This window comes from Pteronotus mesoamericanus, unplaced genomic scaffold (assembly GCF_021234165.1).
Source record: "Pteronotus mesoamericanus isolate MK-2021 breed Mesoamerican mustached bat unplaced genomic scaffold, CSHL_Meso_final contig_44, whole genome shotgun sequence".
NCBI classification, from domain to species: domain Eukaryota; kingdom Metazoa; phylum Chordata; class Mammalia; order Chiroptera; family Mormoopidae; genus Pteronotus; species Pteronotus mesoamericanus.
The window spans coordinates 6,290,248-6,310,256 of NW_026555166.1; the positions used below are offsets into that span (position 1 = coordinate 6,290,248).

Sequence of the window (20,009 nt, forward strand, 5' to 3'; positions counted from 1 at the left end):
ACCTATTTTATGATCGCTTTCGTCTAGTTCCGTCTCAGCCAATAGCCGAGCCATCCCTGCCCACCTCCACTCCCCCCGCTCGCCTTGGTGATCCAGAAGGTGAAAGGCATGCTTTCCCAGCATGCAGTACGAAAAAGCAAAAAATGGCGGCCGCGACTTCGGTTCGGTGGCTGAGGGTCCGCTGCAGGCTTTCCCTACCGCCGACAAATCGGCTTGCAGGTACACCTGGACGGGCCGGTAGTTGCAGGTGAGAGAGGCTTGGGGAACCCACGAGGAAGACCCAGGTGTCAACCTAGTCCTGTATATCTCTTTCCCTGAGAGCTGTGGAACGAGCACAATGCAGTGGAATGCGCATGTGCCCTCCCGTAGCCGCGTGCTCCGGGACCCCAGGTGCAAATCCCGTGTCCTTGCGTAGAGATCGAACCGTATTTATTAGAAAGATTATTTGTTGGTCGGCTGCCCTACCCAGAAGTAAACTGTCGACCAGACTAGGATCCTCTCGAGGAGGCAGCATTGAAGTTAGTGTGACTGTTAGTAATTCCAATTTTGTAAAAAAAAATTACTTGATTTCATTTTCGCCCAACCGGGGAGAACTCTTAAGACTTTTCCAAATTAAAGGTAGTTGATGAGCTCTACCCCTTTTCGTCTCTTTCAGTCTATTGCCTGCTGTAATTTAATTTAGGGCATCTTAGAATTTAATCCTCGTCAAAGACAACAGTGATCTTTGTGTCCTGATGTCATAAGAAACAGCAAGATTTCAGAGTTGACCCTGGCAGAGAGGTATTTTAAAATGATGTTTTGACAATTTTCTGAATGATACCAATGCCGTTTATGAAGGGAATACACAAGGTAATAATGCACATTATCTGTGTGGTATATTGACTTTTTTAGTGTGGTCAGAAAATCTTAAAATTAGTCACGGGTCAGTGATTCTGAATTTTGTATTAAAAAAAAAAAACAGTTCCAAGTTTAAATTAGGACATACTTTCTGGTACTTCCTGATTGTTGAAGTGGATCGAAAGGCTGTGGTGATCTTAATTTGTCACAATTGCTGTGAGCAGGTAGAATTTTATTATTTATTATTAGGGCATTATCCATATAAAATTAGTTCATTGAATTGTTTCTTTTAACTTCAGTGTTTTAAAGATTCCCAATGTTGAAAGTCCCTTATATTTCAAATAAGATGTTCAGTTGTTCATGTGCTAATAAAATTTTCCTTTTTTTCCTGATTTTATTGAGATTTAATGAAATTGCCTAGTAAAAAAAATTTTGACCATATTGCCATATTGTGTCCATATCTTATGTGTTTTGTAATGGTTTTGAATTTGGTGTTGAGGCCATGTCTTCTCAGTGTACATTGGGATGGATTACCCCTTCATTTTGATCCATGGTAATTGGAAAATTTGAGCTCAAAATGCTCATTGGTGGAGGTCAGGTGGGAACTTCATTAATATTGACTTTAGGTCTTATATTTTTTGCAGATTTTATTCGGGAAGTGCAGCCCTCCCAAAGGGTGAAGGAGCTGATGCAGCAGGTATATAGAAATATGTTGGAATAGTTCAGATTTTATATTAATACATTGTACTTTTTTGTAGTGGTATTAGGAAATTGATTCACTTTGTTTTATTTTTCACATTAAGGAATTGAAGAAGTAGTCATTCCAAAAAGGAAAACTTGGTGAGTATTTAGTCATTGGTTATTCATCAAATGGTTGAGTGCTATTTATGAGCAAAACATTGTTAGGTAACGATTCTGTAACATGAAGAGCAATGGGGAGCATTCTTGTGAAGGAAACAGCTGAGGGAAGAAAAACTTGGGAGTTTAAAAGAACAAAAGAAAGTGGAAGATAGAGAATGGGGAATGAGGTTTACTTAAAAGACTTTCTGTACTGAGTTTGGGTTAATATTTACATAATGGTGATTAATCATGAGCAATTTTTTTTTTAAGACTTTATTTATTTACTTTTAGAGAGAAAGGAAGGGAGGAAGAGAAACATTGATGTGTGAGAGATATATCCATCATGGGGATCTGGCTTGTGTCCTGACTGGGAATCACACAGGCGATCTTTCAGTTCACAGGTTGGCGCTCAATCCACTGAGCCACACCAGCCAGAGCTCTTTATTTTCTTGAAAATAATTCCTTCCTTCCCTCCCTCCCTCTCTACCTCCCTTTCTCCCTTTTCTTCCTCCCTCCCTTCCTCCCTTTTTTGTTTTTTAAAAAAGTTCTCATGGCTGGGAGATCAGACAAAAGTATCATCTTTATAGTCTTTAATGAGATAAAATAAAATAAATGATGTGGACTACAAAATTTAGCTTTTTTAACTCACTGGATAAATCATTGAACAAATTGCTTTATTTACTCAATATTTATTGACTACCTAAGAGCTAAAACTTCCTCACAAAAATTCTTACAGTAATGATACATTACATGCGTTTAAAGGCCCCCCTGAAAAAGCCACATCTTTCCTGAGTACGACCTGAAGACTAAAGATAACTTAAAAAAGAAAAAGCTTTCTTAAATTACAAAGCTATTCATCATTATTGCCAAAGATGACTGAGACAAATTGATTGTGCGAAAAGGAAACAAGATTACTAGCAATAATCACACTACTTAGAGGCAAGTGATTTAATCTCTGCCATAGTAAAAGGTGGATAATGATAGTACTTGCTTCAGAGGATTAAATAAGCATTTGATTAGTGCCTGCCACATTGGCAGAATTCAATAGATGATAGCTATAAAAGTTCTAGAATATGACATTTTTACTGTAAATTATGTAATATTTAGTAGAATTGATTTGTTAGATTAACTGTTCTATACTTTGCTTTTAATTTTTAGTTGTTACATAGTATTTTATTATATCCAGGTTCATTTCTGTCTTCCCTGTCCTGAGAATCAGAACCAATATAAGAGTAGGAGTAAATGTATTCACAAATGAGTCATTTTCATGAATACTATTCAAGTACAAAGCATTTTTTTATCATCCTGTATTCCAGAGGATGGTACTACAGGGAATAGAAAGGGGAGCTGTTGGAAGGTATGCTCAGATGGCTTATGATTTAGCCCGGCCCCATGCATAATTTATACATTGTACCTTATATTACATGTGTCTATAACTTATACATGATTAGAGGCAACACAGGATATGATATAAATCAAGAGTGATTATATCGCAATAACCAAGGTGAGTTTTATTGATAAGGTAGAAATTTTTCTGTACCTTAAAAATGGACAAGACTATTTTATTAGCATCAGAATTACCTGGGAATCTTGTTTAAAATGCATGTTCTTGCAAGTAATTCTCATGAACCTTAAAAGGAACCTTAAAATACAAGACCCACAAATACAGAGAACATGATCACGATATGGTGGGAGCAGGCCAAGCAGGCAGGCCTGTGGAAAGTGCTTTGTTAGAATAGGGGAAGTAAGACAGTTGATACAAAACATTGGTTGGCAAACTAAGGGCAAATTTTTTTTTTCTTTTGCAGCTCATGAGCAAGAATGGTTTTTATGTTTTAGACTTATTCAAGTTGCAGTGTCAATTAAAATTTTTTGGCAGACAGCCTCACTCACTTGACTCATTTGTTAGTATATTGTCTGTGGCTATTTTTATGGTACACTGGCAGAACTGAATGGTTGCAGCACATTCCCTACAACCCATGAAGCCTAAAATATTTACTCTGTCCCTTTGCAAAAAAGAGTGGCTGATAGAGGTTCTCTGATAGAGAGCTCTTTCTCTGATAGAATTTATGCTCTTAGACTTAGAAGAAGCTATAAGAACTACACGTTACTGTCACCTTTTATTATTAGAGATGAAGTGTGATGTGAGGCTGTGATTTCCCATATCACTCAGGTGCCGCAGAAGACCTTAACAAATCTTAGAGAGTCACTGAGTTTTCATATGTAAGACACAATAAAGGCAGTGTTCTGAACAGGTTAATCTGAATTATATAGTTATTTTAGGGTTAGCTAGGAGCCCAATCAAGATCAATGCATAGGTAATTGGGCTCATAAAAGAAATGGATATTAAAACCTAGTAGATTGGCAAAGAGAGGGTGCTCAAATAAATATGTTGATAGAGCAGTCAAAAGGAACAGTACTTTGGAGAGAAATTTGGCAGAGTCGCAGTTCAAAATGTGCATACCTTACTGGTTAGACATTCTAGAGGAACACTTGAATATATATCCAGAGACATGAGTGAGACAGTTCTTTACTATTTGGGAATAATAACAAGCTAAGCCAGCCTAACTGCACATTAATAACTGAGTGGATAATAAAAATAGTTACTATGCAATGGAACATTTAAAGGAATTAGATTTCCATGTAGTAACATGGGTAATATGTAGTAACATGGGTAATACTGTCAAACTTAGAAAGCACATATGCAGAATGACAGTATGTGTTTTTTATGGTGACATGTATATATAAAAGCACCTTAAAAAGTTCTGGAAATACAAACACCAAACTCACAGTGGAGTAGGAAAGGGTTACAAGATGATACCATAAGTTGTAGCATAACCTGTGATGTTCTAATTTATTGTTTAAGGATAATATATTTGTTGAGATTTTTTTAAAATAACCCTTTAAAAAAGAGAACTAGTGTAATCTGGGTGTCATAATTTTTTCACTGCATTTAGTATGTTACAAAGACGTGCTCAGTTGATAAGGCTGAAGTGTGCTGATTTTATCAGAGAATGCTCAAAGAGGAAAGAATATCTTTGTCTCTTGCTGGAATTACATAAATGTGACTATTTAAAATGGATAGAAAACCCATAGCTCTCGCACATCAGGGAATTACTCAGCCTATATAAAATTTCCTATGTGTTCTTTTGTCTTTTTCAGATGACTTCTATTGTTAATATATATTTAAGTTTATTTAGACAAATACTTTGGGTTTATTAAATTTACTCTTTATTTCCCTTTTGGAAATGAAACACATAAAGTCAAAATATTTGTAACCAAAATTATCTTGTCAGTTATCCTGATGAAACCTCCTTTTTTAGTGGTTAAGTAAAGGTCTGTGCCTATTGGCATAATGGACAGGTGATCTGAAATTTTTTTAATTAATTATTTTTTAGAGAGAGGGGGAGGGAGGGAGAGACACATCGATAGGAGAGAGAAGCATCAGCTGGCTGCTGCCACGTCATATGCACCTCTACCTGGGACTGAACCCATAACCCAGCCATGTGCCTTGACCAGAAATCAAACCAGCGACCTTTCACTTTGTGGGACGATGCCCAGCCAACTGAACCACACCGGTCAGAGAAAGGTTATATAGTTGAGACGTTTGCTCCAAACGAGGAGGATGCATCAGAGTCATCTGGGAATTCAGTAGTAATGTGTGTGACAGTTCTGTCAGTAGGTCTGGAGTACAGGATATGATTTATTCTCATACCCAGCTGAAATAAGAGCTACCAATTTAGATAATGAAGGCAAGAGGACTCAGAAAGCTACAGTAAAAATGCGTAGGAAAGTGGACGGGAGGAAATAAGATTCAGATGGACACAGTTGTATGATACGAGGGTAGAAGTCCCTAGCCCTGGGTGATGGTTTCAGAGTAGGTGCAGGGGGTAGGCAAAGCATAGTAGGAACATGAACTTGCCACCTCTAGGCAAAAGAACTAGACAATTTCTCTTATTTTAATGAGGTTGACATACAAGAATTGGCTGTAGTTGAGACCTGAACTTTGTTATTGGCCAGTTCATCTGAGAGTAGAATCACTGGTTCATTTTGTGAGTATGAAAAGCCTTGGTGAGGCTTAACTTGTGATTCTCGTTCTTAGGGACAAAGTGGCTGTTCTTCAGGCACTTGCATCGACGGTAAACAGGGTAAGTAGGAATTTTAGTTTATCTAACTCAGCTGATAACATTTAATATTTATACCTCTTTATTATTCACAAGTAAACTGTTATGAACCTAGAAAGTTTATTTAGAAATTATCTAATCCAGTCTCTTCATGTGACAAATGAGGAATATAAAGCTTTTAATTTTTCTGACTCAGGGCTAGTTAGGATGTTAAAACCTTAACTTAGTTCCATATCTTTTGTCTCCAAATTTATTGTTTTATGTTATACCAGTTAATTGTTGAACCTACTCCTCTAAAGAGCTCGTTGAAATACATGTGTCTAGGGGATGGTTTGGGAGTATAATGCATGTCACCTGTAGACAAGCTGAGGTGTAGTGTATCTACCGTGCTGGAAATAATAAAGTGATTAAAGAGCCAGAGAAGCTAGCCTGTGATCTTTATCACAAAATTACTTTACCTCTTGGTGCTTCTGTTCCCTTATCTATAAAATGAGGATTAATTATAGCACCACATCTGAAAGTTTTGGTGGGAAATAAGTTAGTACATGTCAAAGAGTTTAGGACAGTACTTCTCACAAAGGAAATGCTCAGTGAATGCTAGCTATTTTATTCTTACAACTGTCTTAGTGATTCATCTTTTAATAATTGGCTCTATCAGACAGCAAGTCTGATAGAGAAACTGAAACCTTGGTAAATGCCTCACAAATGGAACTTTCTGATTATATTTTTCATTAGCTGGAAACTGTATTTTTCATTTCATCTATGGAGAAATGTCAAATAATTAAGTTCTTTCTTTTGCTGCAATACCTGTGTGGATACTGACCCTCCTTAAGGCCATTAGCACAGATTTCCAGAATTGTTCTTCTATTTCTGATATTAAATCTAATAGGGTATTGGGCCAAATATACACTGATACACCCTTGCAGTTTCTGAGGAAGGGTTTTAAAGACTGCATTTCTGCCCTAGCCAAAGATTGAGATTTTCAAGCACTCACCATAAAAAAACACCTGAAATGTGAACTAGAGAAATGGGCCTCTGAGAGCATTCTTAGTTTTTCAATGAGAATGGCCCAGAAGAAGTTGTAGAATTGTGTTTACAACTGTCTGGCTTTGGATCCTTAAAATCTAAGGCACAGTCCTTTATTTGTTCAGTAACCGCATATTCGACCCTCATGGTGCTCACTAAGCACTGTGCTCGTGGTTGTAGAATTAGGATACAGTCCTTGCGTGGTTCCTAGAGAGGAAAGCTGAAGGAGCACTGAGCGGGGTGTACAGAACCAAGATGGAAACGGATTTCCAGAAGAGCTGGTAATTGGATAGATGTCCGCAAGGATACAGTATTGGCAGAGGCAGCACCATGAACAGAGGGTCAAAGGCATGGAATGAGGACTCTGGAGGGAATTAAGGATTTGTGTGGTAGAAGGATGAGGCAAAATCATGAATGCTGATCTAGTGACTTCTGGTTTTTATCCAAGTCCATTGAGGAGTTTTAAGTAGTGGTGAGGCATCAGGCAAATTTTAGAAAAGATAGCAATGTAAAGATGGGAAACCTTTCCACTTGAATGTATGATAAATATCTTAACATGTCCAAAACCAGACCCCTTTCCCTCCAAACCACCTCACATATTTCTTTGCCATCTTGTTAATGGCAGCTCCATCTTTATAGTCTCTCAAGCCAAAATCCTGGGAGACATCTTTGGTTCCTCTGTCTCTTAGGCTGGACTTCAGTAAATCCTTTGCTTCTTCCCTCAGAATATATGTGAGTGGAGTCCCCAAGACAGTCCTACTTCGATGAAGTGCTAGGAGGACTTGGAGGAACTAGAATATAATTCTACAGCCCATGTTTTATTACAGCTAAAGGACACAAAGCCACATCAGCAAAGGGAAAGACACTTGGGATAAAGAACAGAGGACACCATGTGCAAACTTCCGAGAGTCTTTTCCCTGCAGCGTCAGCCCAGGATTTGCTTAGTTCAGTGGCCTCCGGCGGAGCTCTGATGGCATGTGTGGGGTGTCTCTCAGGAAAGCCAATTAGGGACTCGGTGCCAAGAGTGCTTTGGAGGCTGGTCATTTAGGCAGCTCTGCCTGGCACATTCCAAATTCCAGACTCCCAGAAGGAAAATAAATTCAGCATAAACTGCATTGTACAAACATTTCAGGCACAGTGACCCATTCTTACCAGTCCTGGGAATGATGGAAACCCTTCCGAAATCCAAGGTCCCAGATGTCAGCCCAGGACCACCAGCCTTGCAGGTAGATCTTTCTAAGAATAGCAGTTTCTAAGAATAGCAGTCTCAGGCCTCATAATTCTTTTCTACACAGTACCCAGGTTCCAAACGCTCGCCATCACCATGATTACCTTGATCATCTATGCCACCGTCATCTTCTAATATCCTGGACTAATTAATACAGTCTCTGTTCCTTTCCTTCACTTCCTCAGCCCCCTACTGACTGTCCTCAGTTAAAAAGCCGTAGTGACCCTGCTGAAATGGCAGGCCACAACACTCTGCAAAGAACTCATAATCGGGATAAAAACCGAAGTCCATACGAGGGCTCCTAGAGATTCCCCCTGTGTGTTACCTCTGACCACATGACCTCCTCGTTTGCTCTGCTCTGACCATAGTAGCCTCCTGGCCAATTCTCAGTTTCTCAGCAGGCATGCATCTGCCTCAGGACCTTAATATTTACTGTTCCTTCTGCCTGGAATATTTTTTTCCTGAGATATTCACATAACTTGCTTTCTAGTTTCTTGAAGTCTTTGCTTAAATATTACCTGTTCAGCAAGGCCTCCTCGACCACCCCATTTAAAATTTTCTGATAACTTCCTTATCCCTGCATATCATTTTTCTGCATAACAGTTAATCTACTTTGAATATTCTGTATATATTTTATTATTTTGTCTACTTTCTGGAGATTTTTCCCCCCACTAGATTGTAAGCTCTATGAAAGTGAGAGTTTTATCATTTCCGGTAGAATAATGCCGGGCACACATGAGGTTCTCAATAAATACTGAATGAATGAATAAGGAAGGCACTGAACTAAGGCAGCGGCAATGGGGTACTAGGGAGCCTGCTGACAGGTGAGTTGAATGGAAGTAGTGGAAGGAGGTTTTAGGATCAGTGAGGGTAACTATGTCAGGGAAGTTCAGTTTGGGGGTAAGTCTGGTTTGAGGCATATGAGCTACACAGCCAGAGTGGGGTTGTTTCTCAGAGATCATGAGGACTTGGAAGTCACTGGGGGAGGGAAATTCAGAGACAAATAGGAAGAGTAAGCCTAAAAAGTTAAAAAGACATTGAGCATGTCACCCAAACTAGAGACCCTGAGCATGTATTTTAAAACATTTCTGGAAAGGATCAGAGCCAGAGCCAGGCGCCAGTGTACATGTGATCGGAGAATGGTCCCAGGCAGCTGGCCTAGAACTGCTGCCTCTGGTTTGCCGTTGCATGCCTGCCTCATCGTGGTGGGGCGGCATGGCCCGATGAAATGTGCGTTACTAGGAGGAGGATGAAGGAATTATGGGTTTTGAAAGTGAGCAGGAAGCAAGGACCTCCGGAAGTCCTGCCTCCAGACCCGTCGCATGAACAGTCTTCTTCCACCAAGAGCTGCAGGGAAGTTCTCCAGCTCCTCCTACCCCAGCCCTCAGAGAGTCTATGTCTGCAAGACAAGGCATCGGGACAGTCAGAAGAGATTCAGATTGTAGGGTGAATAGTTGTCTCCGGAACAAAGGTTCCATCAGGCCTGGGAAAGGGTGCTCTGGGGGAGGGGAGCGGAATAGTGGAAGTAGCCTGGGGGCAGTTCTGAGTGAGCCTCTGATGGTGCTGGAGTGGAAGGAAGTTGAAAACCTTGGACAGGAGGACACACAGAAGCTGTTGCTTATTCCCACCACCTGAGAAGGCCTAGTTTAATGACCATGCTTTGAAGGAAACTGGTGCCCAGACTAGTTAATTCAGAGGATCTTTACATAGAGTTTAAACCAATTATAGTCCCTATTAATAGCAGACGCAAGTCTTAAGAAGCAGTCATGGGGGTTTGAACAATTGTTTTCTCTAAGTTGTGCGTGATTATAATGACGTCTTACGGAGCTGAGAGAACATTACGTGTTAGTGTCTCTCTCTAGATAGATATAAATATAGACATAAATATATGCCTTATATCCATACACATAATACACAAATGTATATGTACATATTTCTGCATTATGTATTACATACGTAATTGAACTTTATTTTCTAGACACTTTGGACATCCCTGAAACTCACATGATCCTCTTAATAAAAATCTAGCTAAAGAGACTTCTGTTTCTTCTCTACAGGATACCACAGCTGCCCCTTATGCATTTCACGATGATCCTTACCTTATACCAACATCCTCTGTGGAATCAGTGAGTAGTTTCATGTGATTTTTCTACTATTACGTTTTATCTTGTGGATTTTGGTACAAGACTGCATGTGTATTTAACTTAGTTGTAAAAACCTAAATTGGTAAACTTTTGAATCCTTTACTACTTTCATCAAAAAGTTTTAGAGATTAGTTGGGACAGGGGGTTGGTTTTGGTTTTTAACATTTAAGGCCCTTTCCCACTGGCGCAATCCACTCAGTTTAATGCATTGTTTTTATGTACCTCCCTCTCTTTCTCCACACACCCACACGCACGCACGCACGCATGCGCGGGTATATATACATGAGACATGGCCTGCAATTATGTCACACTCAGCAGAGGTGGACATAAGTAATTTAACTTCTAATTGGGAGTCTGTATTTTTGCGTTCCATTTTTTTTTTTCCTTCCCTTCTTCCTCACCTGAGGACTTGCTCACTGATTTTCAGAGAGAAGGGACAGGAGTGAGAGATAGGAAGAGAAGCATCCATGCAAGAGAGAAACATTGATTGGTTGCCTTTGTACGCCTCCTGGCCTGGGGCTGAACCCGCAACCCAGGCATGTGCCCTAACTGGGAATGGAACTCACAACCTTTCGGTTTATGGGACAATGCTCCAACCAGCTGAGCCACACCAGCCAGGTTGTTGCTCCTTTTTAAGGGGGAGACTAATGATTCTTTCCAAGCATGTAACTTTGAGTTCTTAAATTTAAATTATATATAAATACCAATTTATATCTGAACTTTTTTCCCTTTATATAGCGTTCGTTTTTATTGGCAAAGAAGTCTGGGGAGAATGCAGCAAAGTTTATCATTAATTTACATCCCAAATATTTTCAGAAGGACATAGCTGAACCTCATATACCGGTAAGGAGAAGTAATTGCAATTTTCAGATAATAGTATATAAATGTAAATTAGATGAGGTTTTCATGCCTAATATTTGAGTAGCCATTTGCATGCCCTCAATATTTGGTTAAAAAGTCTTTTAGTGTACAGTTATATGTGCTCACAGTACTAACCTTTTTTTTTTAAACTCCTTTTGTATGTATTTGCTCCTCATCTTATTTTCCCCATTTGGCTTCTATGACACCTGACTCTTAGATCTTTACCTATATGACTGTTCCTTTCCGTTTCCTTCAGTAGCTTTTCCATCTACTCCTTAGCTAGCATTGATGTTTTTCTTAGGTTTCCATGCTAAGTCATTTTCTGTTTTTCCTATCTGCACTCTTTTTGCTTCAACCCTTGTACTCCATTTGGCATTCTTGTGTATCTGGCCTATGTCCCTCTACGTTGACCTCCAAATTGTGTTTTCAACTACCTCCTTGTTCTGTAGTCATGAAGAGTGAGTGTGTGTGCAGTGCCTGTCTGCTGGATGTTAGACATTGTGCTTAGTGTTATTATAGTGGTGAGCAAAACAGATGTGCTTCTGTCCTCCTGAGTTTTTTAGTAGAAATATAAGCTCAGACTCATTATAACCAAAAGCACTTCTCAAAACACACATCCCCAGTCACAGCTCTCCTGCTTTTCAAGCAGCCCCTCCTAAAGACAAATGAGGAAGCTGAAGCAGCTGAAATCCTCCCAAGACAGTGGCAGCTAGGGAAGGATCATTTGTTGGCTCACCCTTTCCCCGTTATGTTTTTGACTTACAGTTACTCTTCTGTGCTTAGCTCACTTTTGCTTGAAGCCTTCCATGGTCCCCTGCCTCCACGGCAGGCAGCATTCCCACGCATCTGAGATCTCTTATGTCATTTACCATTCACAGTGCATCATAGTTAATTCCTTATTTCCTTTCTCCATTAGATAGTGAGCACCTTGAGGGTAGAGAATGACTTTCATCTCTATATCCCCAGTAGCTGGCATTCACAAGTATTTGAATAAATTACTGAATGAGGTCAAATCAGCCTACCTTCATGATAAATATTTAGAGTAAAAGAAAGTATCAAGGATGAAAGGTTTCTGCCTTTGAAAGCCAGGTATGACCTGACTCTTAACCAGGATTGGGAGCAAAGGAGAAAGGATGGTTTTAGGAAGGGAAGATAAGTTCAGCTTCAAGTTGGAAAATTTAGTTGGAAGTAGGATTCTTCAGATATGGATTAGATACTTATGTTTGGGTGGTTTAAAATTTTTTTCCCCAACCTAGGAGATAGCTAAATAGTCATGTTCCAGGCACTAGATTGTTGTCTTTTTTTTTTTTTTTTTAACACTTTTTAGAAGTTTTATTTTCTATAAAGACATTCATGTTAAAATGGTAATAGTATTTGGTACGTGAAACATGAATTGGAACAGTGACATTTTATTTTGGTTTGTTGGTGATAAAAATTTTGTCCTCCTCCATTATCTTTTCACCTTTACCTGTTTGTAGTAACTTCAGCCATCTTGTTTTCCTAGTGTTTAATGCCTGAGTGCTTTGAACCTCAAATTGAAGATATAAGTGAAGCCGCCCTGAAGGAACGAATCAATCTTAAAAAAGTCAAAGCTTCAGTGGACATGTTTGATCAGCTATTGCAAGCAGGTGACTAAGCCCTAGAAACACATGCGTTTAGAAGTGGGCCATGGCTAATAGACCCCAATAACTGAATAAAAGTTACAAGTGTTACTGTACATATGGTACTTGATGGCTGTGTTTATATTTTTAGTAGTTTAATGAATAATATTTCAAGTTCTGCTTTAGTCTCACTTTAAAATTGTAGGTGAAATAAAGTTGCAGTCATGTTAGTTTATTGTTCACTTGTGCTGTATCACAGGTAGAGAATTTATATAGTTAATTCTCCTTAGCTTTCCTGGTTTGTTTGTTTTTATTTTTTTTAGAGAGACGCACTGATTTGTTGTTCCACTTACGCATTCATTGGTCGTCTCTTGTATGGCCCTGACTGGGGTTTGAACCCGCAACCTTGGCCCTATCAGGACAGTGCGCTAACCAGCTGAGCTCCCTGGCCAAGGCCTTAGCTTCTGCTTCTAACTTAAGTGGTGTACATACTATATTTGAATTTCCTGTACTTTTTAAGTATGTTTGGGAGATAAAAAACAGACAAGAAATATTTAAAAAGGAAAGAGCAGTAAACTGTTGGATCAGAGGCTTGAATACAGGTCCTGGTCCTGACACTAATTAGCTCTGTGGTCTTAAAAACGTCACTTGATTCCTGACAGCTTCTCTCTCTCTCTCTAAAATTCTGTGGCTCTCTGATTTGATCTGGATGGATGAACCTCTGGGGGTAGATTGTTTTAAGTTTATGGAGCCTGAAGTACTGTTTAGTGTTTCCGTATAAGAATCAAACAGAAGAGATAGAAACTGTACTGAATCAGTATGGTCTTGAATACTAGAAACACTGGTAGAAAGCTGTGTTTGATCTGAGAATTTGGGTATGTAGCCTGTTACAGCGTTGGATGAACAAATGAATTGCTGGTGCAGACGATCATTTAGGGAGGTTTTTCCCTCTGCCTCTTGAATTTAACAAATATCTGCTAAGTCTGTATTAAAGTTTTGTTCATAGTGCAAAGACTTGCCTTCCTCTAGTTTTATACAATGTGGTATAGGGACATGCAGACATTCAGTCAACGTTTCTAAAGACATTATGTCAAACCCAAACCTCCTAGTAACAGAATGAGCCAACATACTGGGAAGGGATCATAGAAAATTTAGGGATCAAACTACTAAGTGCCAAGCACTTTGCAAGTCATTTCACCTACTTATTTTAATTTTATAACATCTATGAATTGCTGTGTTGTGTAGTCATCTTATAAAGGAAAAATTAAGTAATTTTTAGTTGATATTAATGTTTATATTTTATATCATTATATAATCGTATATTCTGTAATTTCTATTTCTATTATATAATCTATAATTATGTAATAGGCTTTATATTATATATGTATTAATATTTAGTTAACATTAACTGATTAAGTAATATTTCAGGGTCACACAGCTCTGTAATAGTAAGACCCAGTCAGATAACACTCTGTAGCCTGTGTCCTCTCCACTCTGCTCACTTTTCAGAACTTTTAAACTTCCAGGACATTTTTATTATCAGTATATTTTCTTAGAAAAACACTGTTTTGTTGTTTTTTTTAAAGATTTCATTTATTTTAGAGAGAGGGAGAGAAACATTGATTGTCTGTCACATGCCCCTATCTGGGGACCTAGCCCGCAACCCAGGCATGTGCCCTGACTGGGAATTGAACCCATGACCTTATGGTTCGCAGGCCAGCACTCAGTCCACTGAGCCACACCAGCTAGGACAGAAAAATAGTTATTTTTTTTTACTGGTATATTATATTTCATACATCTTTCTGTTTCTTTGTCTCCTTAATTGTCAAGATGGGAGCATAATGTTTTGAGCAACAATTTTTAAGAGGCTATTACAATTAGACATTTGTGCTAGTGTTTCTGGTGAAGTATTTCAGTGACAGCCTGGATCCAAGTAGAATAGTTCTCTTTGCGTTTGTAGAAATGGGACTGGGCCAGGGAACTAAGTGGCAATAATTGAGGGGGTCATTTGGCAGATGGTAGTTAGAAACCATGACATAGTTTCTCTGGGGATATGAGTACCAAAAATAAGTGAGCACAGGGTCAAACTTCATCTTGTATCTTAACCTTTTAGTCACACCACATGGTTAGTAGGGATTGTCCCTGTCTGTATCATTCTAGGTGTCTTAAGTTGATGTGAAATGTATTTATTGTTAACATGGTGGATGATACTAAATAGTGGCCAAGAAAGCCACAGCTCATAGAAAAAGTGAAGAATTTTAATCTAATGGGCTTTAGTTCTTTGATGTTTCAAACTTTCTTTCCCTTTTTCTCTTCTACTCACAGGAACCACTGTATCTCTGGAAACAACTAATAGTCTCTTGGATTTATTGTGTTACTATGGTGACCAAGAGCCTCCAGCTGATTATCATTTTCAACAAAATGAAAAATCAGAAGAGTTGGTAATGGCTTTTAAAGTTTCTTTTGGTAGTAACACCTCAAAGTAAGGCAGGTTTTTGTGTCATGTGCTATGTGGTAGAGGTTTGTTCTGAAATGTATGGTGCAGTGCTTGATTTTAAAAAAAAGTGGTGCAGAGGAAGGGAGAGATTTAAACAATTATTTGAACCCTTCCTTTAAAAATGTTTTGACCTTGTCTCTACCACATGCAGGCAAAGCATTGACCAGAAACATTTGCAAACTCTTAGGTGGTTAATTACAGTGATGGTATGATATATGCACACAGGGAAAGACCTGGCCACAGGCCCCTCGCAGACTCTCATAGGAGTGGGCTCGCTCCGCTGGGGACATAGAACACGTGCTGGAGGCTGGCCTCTTGTTACTGAGTCATTAGCCTCTCTCAACCCAAGCGTTTGACTTCCAGAAAAAGATCTCAAGGCAACCTTTGGCTCACTTGAACAAAGATGTATGTATAGTGGTACACTGGTGGCACTCGTCATTAATTCATTCTGGAACTAATGATGAGTTCCGAATGATGAAGTGTTTTCTCTTGCGGGGTGGTAGTGTGACTCATACAAGTTCTAGTAAGTGCAACAAGCCCTAAGCAAGTACCGAGTGCTGATACATTTTTTTCCTCATCAAAATGTGACGGGTACAGGGTTTGATGAGTTCTGAAGCTGATGAGTACCGAGGTATGACCATATGACATTTTTCATAATGTATTAATACCTATAATTGCAAAAATGTTGAAAACAAACTACATGTTCAGTAGTTAGTGGCTGAATTATGGTGTTAGTGTTAGTGGTGATTGAGAGTACTAGTGTAGGTCTGTTTGGGTATGGAAAAATAATTGCTAAGTAGAATAGGCTAGGCAACAACATGTATTCCATTTTTCTTAAAAAGTTTTCATGTGCATAAGGAAAAAAATCATATCAAAAATTAAGCATTTCTCTGTGGGTGAAGGGAGTTTGTCTTTTCCATTTCTGTCCACTAAATATGGATTTTTTCTAATAAATTCTTTTGGGGTTTTTTTTTTTTTTTTTTTAAGATTTTATTTATCTACTTTTTAGAGTGGGCGGGGAGAGAAACATTACTGTGTGGTTGCCTCTCACATGTCCCGCACTGCAGACCTGGCCCGCAACCCAGGCATATACCTTGACTGGGAACTGAACCAGCAACCGTTTGGTTTGCAGGTTGGCACTCAGTCTGCGGAGCCATACCAGCCAGGGCTAAATTTAAGGGGAGCTCCATCCCATGGTGTCCCGCAGTGTTGCAGATGAAATGAGAATGCGCAACGCAAGATTTGCTTGGGGGGGAAAGGCTGGTTAATCTCTCAGAGGAGAAGAGCCCCAAGCACCTTTTTCCTTGAGCTTTTATCGAGCTTAGCTTGTATAGGAATACATAGGATGCACATAAAGCTCCTCAATCAATGTTAAACAGCAAAGATTAAAGGAAGGAGATGTGGTTTAACGATAAACCACAAGACTCTTGTAAAGGGATTACAAGAGTCAGAGTCAGGGTCTGGTAGACAGAGTGATGCCCATTCTGCCCTAAAACCTGGGAAAATAAACTCATCCTCTGCTCAGACCCCAAACACCAGTACTCATCAACTCAAGGGCATTCTTAGCAAAGCCGGTTTCATAGGATTTAATGCATTCCTTTTCCAGGCCTCATTTCCCCCTGGATCAGACCTAATCACCTGATCCAGTTTAGGGCTGTGCCTGCCTCTAGCATTGTTTCAAGCCTGAGTCAGATGGGGGGAGCAGAGCAGCCAAGAGAGGAGGAGACATCTTTCACACAGAATGAGGACGTTGGCCATGACAAAGCGAAGGGGTGAGGTTCTTTTGCCCCTTCTCTGTGTCCCCAAGTCCTTCCCTGATGGCCCCCATGCCACTGTGCCTGTCTTAGGCTGCCCCTGCCATTGAGGGGTCTTACCCATCATTGACTAACCAGCCATCCTCCGGGGCCAGGCAGGGTGATGGGAGGGAGGAAGGGGCTGTGCCCCTGCCAGGGGGACAGGTTTTGTCTCCTCCGTGGCCTATTTTCCCAAGGCCTCCTTGCTCAGCTCCAGCCTTGGGGCCCTCTTACCTGTTGGCAAGGCTACCATTCCTGAAACCAGGCGGGATGGTTCTCAACATTTAATGTGGATTATTTCTAAAGTGTGTAGGCAGCGGGTTGCAGTCACACCTTGGCTTCCAGAGTGTCTTCTAGGTTCCCTGGCCTGGCTGGCCCTCTGCCCTTCCAGCCCCAGCTACAGAGCCAGCACTGAGCTGTGTAGTTCTAACTGAGCCTGTCTTGCTTTACATGAGCCTCACCTCAGAGCTTCATTTAGAATAAAGGACAAATATAGTCTGATAAAAATTTTTTTAGCTGTGTTGGGTTAGCATTAGGCATTAACTATGTTCCGTACCCTGGTGTAGTTTTCTCTTGCTTTCACCCTAACAATGAACAATATTTTGGTATGGATCAACCCAGGTGTAGTTTCTGAGGAAACAGGCTGTGGTGTTTGGGTTTCCAGTTTCTGTGTCTGGGCTGCACACAGGGCACAGTCGATTTAAGGGCCAGCATTACTTTTCATGTGTAAATGAACTGACTTATGCTTAAGAAATTAACATGCTTAATATTACTGGGTTTTCTCCTCACCTCCTGCTGGGTCTGTATTTCTTCCATTTTTCTGCCATTTCTTTTGCCTTTCTGATTTTGAGTAGTCTAATTAGGAGAATGAAGTTTGCTGTCATCTTTTGTTTTATTTCTGTTGATAATGGTTCATTTCAGGAAGAGGCCACAGAGGAAAATACTGAGAAATCTAAGAAGAAGGCTGGGCAACAGCTTGGAGTTACTTGGAGGTATGTTGCTTATAATTAGAAGTTCGTGTTACATTTTCTACGGCATATGATATGTTTTCCATTACCCCCCTCCCCAAGAAGGTAATGATCCTTTAATGTTCTAAAATAATGTTTTTAGTGGTAATATAGGTGTCCCAGTTGGTGTTTGTGTGCCTTTGGATTTATTTTCATAAGATCTTTAGTTGTAACCAGCAGCGTAACATTCGCACTTGATCCCCCACCTTCACCCCACTTACTCCATGTGCCCTTCACAGAGTGTGGTTCTTTCGTTAGGTCATCAGTAGTTCCGCCTTGCAGCATAGACCTAATTTTGAAAGATTCGATACTTTTGTGTACAGGAATACACCTATATTAAAATGTAGTTCAGCACTTCCAAACAAAAGGTGGGTAGCATTTAACATTTGAGAATTTAAATTGACTGAATGCCAGGGTCTACATAAAAGAAAGGTATTTTATGTGGATGTCTGAGGAAGGAAAGCTATCATTAATAGCTAAAGGCTCTTTTGAAGTGATAAATTGAATTTGTCGTTTAATAGGCCTTAAATAGATGTAGTAATTCACAGAGTAATTAAGAGTATGGACTTTGCAATGCCATCCTGGCTCAAGGCCTGGTTCTCTTGATTTCTGAGACATTGATAAGAGGGAGGATTGAGGTATGGCATAGTTTGTATAACATGGTACCCTTATTTTATTTTATTTTTTTTAAGAAAGAATAGATACACTAGGTAGGATATGACACATACACGTGCCATAATGGACTGAAGATTCAGGAAAAGTTGCTTGTTTGTGGTTGCGTCTGGGGAATTGTATCTGGCGAGGGAAGATGGGGAAACTTTGCAGTGGGCAGTGTTCTTCAGGTTGCTTTTTATTTAACACCTTGAGTATACAGTCACATCCCACTTAGCAATGAGATACATTCAGAGAAATACCTCGTTCGGTGAGTTCATCCTTGTGCAAACATCAGAGTGCACTTTCTAACCTGGACCCAGGTGGGGAAGGCCCTGCTGGATGTGTGTGCGCTGTACTCGCTGGCAGCACGGTGGGCTGGTCCCCCAGCCCCACCGCAGACACAGCAGCAGTGTCACTGGGCAGTGGGATTCTTCTCAGCTCCATTCTGATCTTTTGAGACCACTGTCATGTATGCCATCTACTGATAACCGGGATGTCATTAGGCAGCACATGGCTACCTTTTGTGACCCTTTTTGGTCCCGGTTCTGCCAATTACCTGCAAAGCCATGGATAAGTTAGTCTTTGAGCCTCAGTTCTTCTCATTTTCAAGATAGTGCTAACCATAGCTCCCTCTCTGGGTGGTAAGAATTATTTGAAATTATATGCATAAGGTGCTTGGCATAGTGCCAGAGTGTTGTAAACTCTCAGTAAATTGTTTGCTTTTCCTTTCTCCCTTGGTTCATACTTACTCTCTTGTGTCTAGAGCAAAAAACAATGCTGAGAGAATCTTTGCTCTAATGCCAGAGAAAAACGCACATTCCTACTGCACAATGATCCGAGGAATGGTGAAGGTAACATTTGTTTTGTTTTTATATTTTTATCTTTAGTTTCCACTATAAATCAGGGTTTCTTCATTCAGAACTGTTGACAGTTGGGCCAGAGAATCAGTTGTGGGAGCCGTCCCTTGCGTTACCATAGAGCGTTTAGGAGCCCCCTGGCCTCTGCCCTCTGCATGCCAGGGGTACCCTTCCCCCGCCCCCTCACTCGTGAGAACTACAGACGTCTACATGCCTCATCCAGGTGTCACCTGGAAGCAGATTGCCCCTTCTAAAGAACCACCGCTCTAGAGCATGAGTTTCACGAGAGCTAGAACCATGTCTGCGTTGTTCACCACTGTGTTCCCAAACTTTAGGGCAGGAGACGTGCAAATATTTCTTAGGGGGACATATTTGATGGTGTTTTATTTTTATCTGTTCCCTCTTCCAGCACCGAGCTCCTGTGCAGGCATTAAACTTGTACATTGAATTATTAAACAACAGGCTCCATGGTAAGTGTGTTTGGTGAACTCTCTTCTCTCCTCTCAAGAATCTGTAAAATCTTTGGATCTTGCCTCGATC

The 20,009-nt window shown here is 40.1% G+C and overlaps 1 protein-coding gene across 1 annotated transcript in view; it reads left to right on the forward strand.

Moving 5' to 3' along the window:
• The first annotated feature begins 88 nt into the window (after positions 1–88).
• Positions 89–20,009, forward strand: part of PTCD3 (pentatricopeptide repeat domain 3) — a 30,832-nt gene continuing 10,911 nt past the window's right edge. Inside the window, exons 1-11 of the mRNA XM_054577666.1 lie at positions 89–247; positions 1,482–1,534; positions 1,641–1,677; positions 5,780–5,825; positions 10,113–10,181; positions 10,938–11,042; positions 12,565–12,688; positions 14,987–15,102; positions 17,873–17,943; positions 19,376–19,463; positions 19,879–19,939. Coding sequence (XP_054433641.1) covers positions 144–247; positions 1,482–1,534; positions 1,641–1,677; positions 5,780–5,825; positions 10,113–10,181; positions 10,938–11,042; positions 12,565–12,688; positions 14,987–15,102; positions 17,873–17,943; positions 19,376–19,463; positions 19,879–19,939 — 874 coding nt within the window. The 5' untranslated portion in view covers positions 89–143. The remainder of the gene's footprint in view (positions 248–1,481; positions 1,535–1,640; positions 1,678–5,779; positions 5,826–10,112; positions 10,182–10,937; positions 11,043–12,564; positions 12,689–14,986; positions 15,103–17,872; positions 17,944–19,375; positions 19,464–19,878; positions 19,940–20,009) is intronic.